The sequence below is a fragment of the Portunus trituberculatus genome, chromosome 27 (genome assembly GCF_017591435.1).
Source record: "Portunus trituberculatus isolate SZX2019 chromosome 27, ASM1759143v1, whole genome shotgun sequence".
Taxonomy (NCBI): domain Eukaryota; kingdom Metazoa; phylum Arthropoda; class Malacostraca; order Decapoda; family Portunidae; genus Portunus; species Portunus trituberculatus.
The window spans coordinates 7,045,916-7,055,800 of NC_059281.1; the positions used below are offsets into that span (position 1 = coordinate 7,045,916).

At 41.1% G+C, this 9,885-nt stretch overlaps 2 protein-coding genes across 2 annotated transcripts in view; both read right to left on the bottom strand.

The window, feature by feature from the left end:
• Positions 1-1,113: 1,113 nt before the first annotated feature.
• Positions 1,114-6,012, bottom strand: LOC123509612 (tenecin-3-like). The gene is made up of 3 exons (XM_045264047.1): positions 5,956-6,012; positions 5,280-5,553; positions 1,114-1,297 (listed from the first exon to the last, which is right to left on the bottom strand). Exons 1-3 carry the CDS (start codon positions 5,956-5,958, stop codon positions 1,293-1,295), a joined length of 282 nt encoding a protein of 93 aa, XP_045119982.1. The 5' UTR covers positions 5,959-6,012; the 3' UTR covers positions 1,114-1,292.
• Positions 6,013-6,757: 745 nt separating this feature from the next.
• Positions 6,758-9,885, bottom strand: part of LOC123509613 (holotricin-3-like) — a 3,230-nt gene continuing 102 nt past the window's right edge. Inside the window, exons 2-4 of the mRNA XM_045264048.1 lie at positions 9,146-9,353; positions 7,735-7,767; positions 6,758-7,164 (exon numbers count right to left, since the gene is read on the bottom strand). Coding sequence (XP_045119983.1) covers positions 7,151-7,164; positions 7,735-7,767; positions 9,146-9,353 — 255 coding nt within the window. The 3' untranslated portion in view covers positions 6,758-7,150. The remainder of the gene's footprint in view (positions 7,165-7,734; positions 7,768-9,145; positions 9,354-9,885) is intronic.

Consider the following 9,885-nt stretch of genomic DNA (forward strand, 5'->3'; position numbering starts at 1 on the left):
TGGTAAATCGGTAAAAAATACACGTAAAAAGAGAGCTAGGAATCTTCTCTGTGTTTTATTGTTTTCCAGAAGTTAGAGGAGACTGTGTTCGTAATCTAATCTTTTATCCTGCACTGTCTTTTTTTTCGTATATATTAAGAACAGCGGTTAGGGAAAAAAATATGATTGAAAACTATAGTAAAAATCCTTAACCTAACCTAACCTAACAGTCTTTTTTTTTTTTCGTATATATTAAGAACAGCGGTTAAGGAAGAAAACATGATTGAAAACTATAGTGAAAAAATATATTCGTAATACCATTCACCTTAATCTCTTCAGTACCAAGATGCGTTTTCATATTCATTTTGGTTACAACTTGGCGATTTTATGGAGCTTCAGAAACTTAGGTGGGGGGATTAAAATAGTGAAGACTCTGGCCATTATTCTTCTGACCTCCACAGATCCTTCGTAATGCAAATAGAATCGTCTAATCATACACAAAAATCAAGGTGAAAATGGGTCTCAGAATAGAAGGGTTAAATAAAAGATAGAGAGAGGAATAAAAAAAAAAAAATAGAGGACAGAGGAAGAATATCTGTAACAAAAACTAATACGATTCCAACTAATCATCTCTATAGCCTTAGAAAATACTGCATATGTTAGCCAGTCACGCGTTACAATACTCGCCTATACGTTACGTGAATACCTTACCCTGCTATCCACGTTAACCCATTGACTGCCATTTGGTACACCTTCCTCAAATTACCAGTTACTCTGAGACGTCTTTACCTGCCCTGCAGCCACATCCAGTCCTTGAACTGAGAAGAAATTGCAAAATGTATCCTTTTTCATAGCTAGCTTTCTTGTAGACGCTTATAAAATACTTCGCGCATTTCTTCTGGTGCTGCTAAAAGTTTCATGCGCCAGTGAAAGGGTTAAGTTAAATAGATTCGTATATGTTAGCCAGATGTCTGTGTTGAATGTCATATACTTCAGATTACAGTAACTTATTCCCGTCTCGTAAGGGCCAAGAGATCTGCCGCTGTTTAGTCTTCCGTTGTGTTCTCTTGTGTTTCCTTAGCATTGTTACTGTTGCTGTTTTGAGAAAGGGAAAGGAAAGTGTGACGGGAATTCTTTTCATTATTTTATTCGTTTCATTGTTTCAACCCAACCGTAGAGAGATAGATAGATAGAGAGATAGAGAGAGAGAGAGAGAGAGAGAGAGAGAGAGAGAGAGAGAGAGAGAGAGAGAGAGAATACTTTATCCCTCCTTCAGGTAATGGGTGTCACAGGGAAAATATCTTCCAAATCCCTCAACCTGTAAAAAAAAAAAAAAAAATGTAAGAAAAAATGATAGTCAACTGTTGGTAAATACGTAGAAACTGAGACACACACACACACACACACACACACACACACACACACACACACACACACACACACACACACACACACACACACACACACACGCATCACTCAATAACTCTCAACTTAAACACCTATCCCTCTTTTTTTGTTTTATTTTTTTTGGAAAGCTGTCATCCTTCAGACTTCGTGAGTGGATGCTGTAATTAACCCAAATAAGGAAGTAGAGAGATAGATAGATAGCTAGCTAGCTAGCTAGATAGATAGATAGATAGATAGATAGATAGATAGAGAGAGAGAGAGAGAGAGAGAGAGAGAGAGAGAGAGAGAGAGAGAGAGAGAGAGAGAGAGGGTGTGGGGGGGAGAATACGAAATAAGAAAACGGGTGGCGTGCGCGGGTCTGGTATCTTAGGTCGTGTGGTTGTGTCATGTACCTTCATCCAGTCCTTCCGTGTGTGTGTGTGTGTGTGTGTGTGTGTGTGTGTGTGTGTGTGTGTGTGTGTGTGGTTTTACTTGACACACTCACCTCTCCGCTCTCTTCTTTTCTCTTTCCGCTCTTCTCTTCCTTTACTTCCACATTCTTCATTAGTCTTGCTTCACACTTCCTTTACTCTCTCTCTCTCTCTCTCTCTCTCTCTCTCTCTCTCTCTCTCTCTCTCTCTCTCTCTCTCTCTCTCTCGTCTCCATAATCACTGAATATTTCCACTTATTAACTTCAACAACTTAAAAATGTTAGAAAAAGATGCAGCAACTTCACCCACTAGGTACTGTCCCCAATTAACGGACTGAGGGCATCTAGGCTACACATAACACCACACCTTCCTGCATTACGTCCTTCAGTAATTTAGAGGACTCGGTAGGGTTATGATGGCTTAGGATTCCCTCATTTAACTTCAAGACTCTTCATTTCATGTCCACCTTTGTTGTATGAAGGGAAACAGGTGCTGCGGTGTGATGGGAGGTTGGTTATTTCACTGTAGGTTAGATGCAGTGTTGTGTTGTGTTGTGTGATGTGTAGAATTTTAGGTGATTCCATTTCCCAGCGAAAGGAGTGCATTGACGGAGTGGTTTTAGTCTTCCAGTGTTTCTTTCTTCATTATTGACCTCTTAAATTCCTTGTAAAGTTGAGAAGGGTGATTAAGTGAAGTAACAAGTGCACTATTGATAGTTAAAGAGGAAATGAAGAAGAAGAGAATAGGAAAAGAAGAAAAGTCGTAGAAAAAAAGAAGAAAAAGAAGATAAGAAGATGGAGAAGAAAAAAAGAAAAGAAAAAGGAAAGTAGTAGAAGAAAAGAAGAAAAATTAATATTAGTAGAAAGAAAGGAAAAAAAAAGAGCAGATGATAGAAAAGAAGAACAAAATGTAATAGACGAAGAACAGCCATAAATTCAAACCAACACCCGAAGATTCATAGCCAGATGCACACATTGACACCTTCCTTACATGGAATCGGACTGGGAATCACTGGGAGAAAAGACAAACCACAAAACCACAGAACCCTCTCACATGTCAGTAACTCCAATAGCTTAACTCATCATCGAGCGAGAAAGCGGGCGAGAGTGAAAGCGAGAGCGAGCCAGGGCAGGTGAATTTGTGTGGCCGTACTAAAAGCGATTTCAGGCGAGAGTTACCATGGCAACAGGTTTCCACCCGCGTCATGGCCGGGCTTACGTCCCAAAATTTGTTACCTGAAAACAGTGTCATGAAATCTTAAGTTTTATCAAGATTTAAGAATGTGTGGATGCACAAATTGAATAAAGAAAGACAGCAATGAGGTGAATACCACCATATCACGAACCCATTGTCTTTATTCCAGTCAACTTCCAAATTCTTCTCATACTTTGCCGTATGTGTCCTTGGGTAACGAAGTCTATCCGTTCTTTCCCTTTTAATGCAACCATACCCAAAGCAAAACTTATATATTTAGAAAAGAATATTCAATTACCGTTTGTCTAGCGCGGGAAGATGTGTCGGGTGTGCTTTTGGATTTCAAAAAATTGGACTTCAAAATTTGGGATGCTGAAACATATGTTGACACAGCAGTGGCTCTCATCAAAGTCTCTTGTTTGTCTTACATAACATGATACAGGAAGAGGAAGGAGTTCAATTATCGAGTAACGGCTTTGGCGATGAACTTGATTGAGAACATTGAGCCACCACATGGGAAAAACGTTATTAAAAATTGCTAAGACCGTGAGAGAGGAATTCACTTAATATTTTTGTTCAGTTGGCAAGCAGTGACCTGGCAAAACTGATTTGAGAGAGAGAGAGAGAGAGAGAGAGAGAGAGAGAGAGAGAGAGAGAGAGAGAGAGAATGATTATCATGTATGGAAATGAACTTAACTCCAATCTTTTCACTATCTTTTCCTGTGTGGTGCTACAAATGCAGTGTCACTGTTTGTTAACTGATACATCCCAAATATAGGAGAATACACTTCACCAATTAACTGTTCATTATCCATGTCTACTGTCTGGATCAGTTTCAACTTCCCTGTCTGTGGCTTGGATATGACCGACTGAGGCTTGGGTTGCTATAGTAACTCCCATCCTTGTCCTGCCCCACCCTCACATCAGCTGATTTATCGGCCACCGGGCACTGGGCAGTGAGTCCAAGGTCATCATTTATGATTGACAAGTTTATCACCAAAGCTCTGTATAAATGCTGCTCATGTACTTCAATGATGAGCGTGTCAAATCAATAAGTGATAAGAAAAAAAAACTGATATAATATGGTAAAATATAATGATAACTACTTTGTAAAGTAATCATGTGAGAGATATAACAAAGGCAACAATTGTGTTGCCATAAAGGGAGCAAAGACAAACCTCTGCGCGTCATTCCTCATACACCGTGCACTGCCTATGAAAACCCGCATTCGAGAATAGGGGTGAAAATGTTGTTGCAGAGTCTCGTGGTTCATTTACGTGGCAAAATTTTAAAAATCTGTTTACACCATCGTGTTAAGTGGACTTTTCTTTAAAAGATGAAAGATTTTATTCTAGCATTCATATAATAACCGCTGAATACAGCGGGTAGAAGTAAAATGTGTTATAAACATTTCAAACCGGTGTTTTAACTTCAACTCGTCATAATTTCTTTATCTTTGTTCCTAACAAAATTCTGCGAACATATCTGAGTTGTGCAATTATTTTTTACTCTAACGGTATCAACCAAACTGTCATATCTAGTTTCTGAAGTGAGATACAACAGATAATATACAAACATCTCGGCGACGTCGCTCATTCCAACCCGACTAACTCGCGCGAGAAAAGTAAACGGTTGACTCTTCTCGCTTTCTCGCTTTTCAACCCGCGGGGCAACCATCCTCTGGCCGCTGCCAGTGCGGCCACCTCCATTCACTGCCATGTATTAAAGTTTCTTGCTTTCGCTCTCGCCCGCTTTCTCGCTCTCAGTGCGGACGCGCCCTTAGACTCGAACTCTGACTGGGAATGACCCCGAATGACTTGGAAAAGAGCCAAACTAACCACAAAACCGCAGAACCGTCTAACATATCAGTAATTTCAAAAGCTTACCTGGTCATCGACACAGCAAACGAGACAAAACATTACCATTACCTTCACTTGGACTCGAGCTGAGAATGAGTGGGAATGACTGGGAGGCGAGAGGAACTAACGGTAAAAAGCAACTAAACCCTTTGACATCCTCTCACATTTCAGCAACTCTTGAAATTTAATTAATCATCTACACACAAACAAGACAAACACATAACCATTACCTTCACTTGAACTCGAACTCAGAATGACTGGGAATGACTGAGAGAAGAGACAAACTAACCACAAAACCACAGAATCCTCTCACCTATCAGTAACTCTGGACACACGAACGAGACAAAAAACATCACCATTACCTTCAATTAGACTCGAACCTGGGAAAGACTGGGAAGCGAGACAAACTACCCACTAAACCACCACTCACCATAGTAACCCCCATGATGACCGTGATGACCTCCGTAGCCGCCATGATGACCCCCATGGTGACCCCCGTGGTGCCCTCCGTGGTGCCCTCCGTGGTGCCCTCCGTGGTGCCCTCCGTGGTGACCTCCGTGGTGACCTCCGTGGTGGCCGCCATGGTGACCGCCACAGCACGCCTCAGCCTCCGCTGCAGCCTCCGCCTCCGCAGTGACCCTGGCCGCCATTAACATCACCATCACCACCACCACCGCCAGGGTTAGGAGGGCGCGCCGCAGCTGCTGACGAAGGCGTGGACGGTGAGGGAAGGTGAGAAGATGAAGGAAGAGGAGGAAAAGAAGAAAAAGAAGACAAAGGTAATAAACGAAGAGGAAAGAGAATAAAAAGGAGGGAATAAAAGAAGAAGAGGAAGAAGAGGAAGAAGAAGAGAGGAAGGAGAAGAAAAGAAGATAAAGGGAATAAAAGAAGAAAAAACAACAGGAACAAGAAAATAATATTGAGAAGAAGATCAATGAAAAAATTAACAATAGACAAGAAACAAAAAGCGGAGGATAAGGAGGAGGAATACAAGGAAATGCAAAATGAAAGCCAAACAACATGTAGACCTTTAGGCTCTTGGAAGACTGTTGGAGAAGGAGGAGGAGGAGGAGGAGGAGGAGGAGGAGGAGGAGGAAGACCCTTACCATTGTACTGGGGAGATGAGCAAGAAAAAGATACCAGCCTGACGAAGAGATCTGGGTATATATACTGTCTTTCTGCCCTCCCTCCCTCCTTTCTCTCCCGCCCTTCCTCTCTCTCTTTACCTCCTTCTCCAACTTTTCTCCACAGCCCTGTTTCCCAACGTAATCACCTCCCCCTCCTCCCCCTACTCTTCCTCCTCTAGTGATCATACTGTTTACTCTTCCTCGTCCTTTCTATTAGTACAGTACCCTCCTCCCCACATCCCCCTCCTCCTCCTCCTCCTCCTCCTCCTCCTCCTCCACCTCCTCCTCTTTGTAGTAGTAAGTCACTGAACTCGCCAGTACTTTCTCTAGGCTCTCCGCTTCGTCCTCTTCTCGTGGATTTTTTTGTGTTTATTCATTTATGTATTTATTTATTTGCAAGGAGTGTAGCCATCTCTACACGCTCTTTGTCAAAATGTTCTTCTGTTGTGGGGTTTCAACTTTTCATTTCCTTCATTCGATTAGTTAGTTTTTTTTTTCATTTATACCATGTGGGCTTTTCACGGGAATTTATGGGCTAAAGGGGATACTTTTTTGGGGTACCTCCTATCTCAAAGCCCACCCGAGTGAGGAAGCCCAACCTACACTCGGACCGTGGACAGGATTCGAACCCGTGCGCTTGGAGACCCCTCGGACCCCAAAGCACGCATGGTTCCACTGTACCCCGGCGGTTTGTTATCTTATTAGCTTGTCACTTTTCTCACGATTGAATTAAATGAAAAAAAAAGGAATGCAGAAAAAGATAACAAAAATAGCCAATTGTTTCATTATTAAAAGTAACAAATAACAAAAACTAACAACAATTAACAAATATTATGAAACGATAAAACAAATTGATAACCGAAAAAAATAGATACAGGAATTAACATTTTAGAAACAACACAAACATTTCAGTACCATCGAAAAATAAAAACAGACACACAGGCAGACAGGCAATATATCCTTTAGTATCCTATTGTGAGGAGGCTGTGGGATCCTACTGTGTGTCTTGCTATTGTAGGACTCTAGGACAGGTGTTGGGCGTCCTCAGCTCTCGAGGGAGGAGGAGGAAGGAAGGGTGGGAGGATGAGAGGTTGAGGAAGGATAGGGTAAGGATTCCAGAGAGGGTTGTGGGTCCAAGGGATGTCCTTCCAGAGGGTCATTAGCAGCTGGAAATTCACTTGCCCCAACCTGGAAGAGAAAGTATTATTATTGTTATTATTATTATTATTATTATTATTATTATTATTATTATTATTATTATTATTATTATTATTATTATTGTTATTATTATTATTATTATTATTATTATTATTATTATTATTATTATTATTATTATTATTATTATTATTATTATTATTATTATTATTATTATTATTATTATTATTATTATTATTATTATTATTATTATTATTATTATTATTATTATTATTATTATTATTATTATTATTATTATTATTATTATTATTATTATTATTATTATTATTATTGTTATTACTACTACTACTACTACTACTACTACTACTACTACTACTACTACTACTACTACTACTACTACTACTACTAATGCTACCACACGTAACAGTTAAGTCAACATTGACCCTTCCTAAACTTCCTTCCCTCTCTCTCTCTCTCTCTCTCTCTCTCTCTCTCTCTCTCTCTCTCTCTCTCTCTCTCTCTCTCTCTCTCTCATCCCTCCGCCCCTCCGTCCCTCCTTCCCTCCTCCCAGTTGATCCCCTCTCCCCAGCACACACTTCTTACCTCCACCGCCGCCAAAGCCGCCGCCGAATCCTCCTGCAAGATAAAGAAAGCAGGATGTGAGCGAATAATTGACTAGAGAAAGTGGATATGCAAGTGAGGAAGGAGAAAAGTTTACACGGATGATAAGACAGAAATTATGAAGACGATTACGACAAGTGGCGAGGGAAATTAGGGTAAAGAAAAGACTTAGTACTAAATGTTCCCTTATTTTTTTCCAGCCATGATTTACTGTAGGGAAAATGTACACAACCTTTATTATTTGTACCAAGAAAACCAAGGGGAAAAATGGAAGAGATGCAGGAAACTTGCTTATAATGGTGTTAAATGTTCCCCTTTATTTGTTCAGTACTGGTTGTCTTTAGGAGGAATGTGGAAAGCCTCTATTTTTGTGTATCAGGGAAATATGCCAAAGAGGAAAACATAAAAAAAAAGTCTCGAAATATGTGATGTAGAGTTTCGTTGTAGACAAAATTCTAATCTTTTCAGTACCATGACGCGTTTTCTTATTCATTGTGGTTATTATTTGGTGATTTGATACACCTTCAGAAACTCATGTGGGGATTAAAATAGTGACGACTGTGCATTAATCTTCTGGCTCCCATAAGCCCTTCCTAATGTAAATAAAATCGTCTAATCGTAGCCAAAATTCGTGGTAAAAATGTCTTCCAGTACTTAGAGGTTAAAGGTTAATGACATAACACATGTATACAACAAATAAATTTCTAAGATACTGTCCTTAATTTTGAAATGTGCGATAATGAATGTTGCTTTATGTCTTACGTAATTTTTTTTTGAGAGGTTGCTTAAAGACGGTAAACTTTAAGACAAAAAAAAAAGGAAAAAGACAAAACACGAAATAGATAAATAAAATGATAGAATAAGATAGAATAAACAAATAAAGCACGTCAAATTTTAGGTTCAACAGTTACGTCATGATGTCATTTAGTAGCTCCTCAGTATTTCCGGAGGTGAATAATGTTTTAGGTTAGTTCACCCTCATTCACTTCACCATTACTTCATCTCTCCAAAAGAAACCTAACCTAACCTCCACTACGTCCACTACCTCCACCACCTCATCCACCTCCACCTCCTCCCTCCCCTCTTTCCCCAGTTCACCATCATTTATTTTTCCCCAGCCATGTCCTCTCTCCCGAAAGAAACTTAATTTTATCTTCTATGTCCAATACCGCCACCTCCACCACCAACGCCACCACCACCACCACCACCACCTCCTCCTCCTTCCCCATTTCATCTTCCACTCTACCCAACCACCTCCTTCCCTCTAACCTCTCCTTCCTCCTTTCTCACCTCCACTACCTCCACATCCTCCACCACCTCCACTACTCTCTGTCCAATTCTCCTTCATTCACTCCACCAACCCCCTTCTCGTAACCTCTCCTTCCCTCCTCACCTCCACTACCTCCCCCGAAGCCGCCGCCGCCCCCAAATCCTCCTCCTCCTCCATGGTTTCCTCCGCCGTGGTTCCCTCCGCCGTGATGACCACCGTGGTGACCCCCATGGTGTCCCCCGTGGTGACCCCCGCAGCACGCCTTGCCGCTAACCAGGGCCGCCATCACCAGCACCACCACCGCCACGGTCAGTAGGACACGCCGTAACTGCTGAAGGAGAGAAGAGAGGGAAGGGAAAATAAGTTAGGCATTTTGTTGTTAATTATTCATCTATTGTACGTGGAAAAAAGAGGAGGAGGAGGAGAAGGAGGAGGAGGAGGAGGAGGAGGAGGAGGAGGAGGAGGAGGAGGAGAAGGAAGTGGAGGACATGGAGGAGGAAGAAGAAGAAGAAGAAGAAGAAGAAGAAGAAGAAGAAGAAGAAGAAGAAGAAGAAGAAGAAGAAGAAGAAGAAGAAGAAAAGGACAAGGTAGAGAAATGATAAAAATGTGAAGGAATGAAGATATAAGAATCAATAGTAGGAGGAGGTGAGGAAGAAATGAAATAATAGAAGAAGGAAGATGAGGAGGAGGAGGAGGAGGAGGAGGAGGAGGGAGTAGGAGAAGGAGGAGGACCATAGACATAAAACAGAGGCGAAGGAGGAAATAAGAGATGAAATTAAGCAGTATAAAGAGGTGGAGGAGGAGGAGAATGAATCTGAAGAAATATAAAGATGGAAATGGAGGAGGAAGAGTAGGAGGAAAAG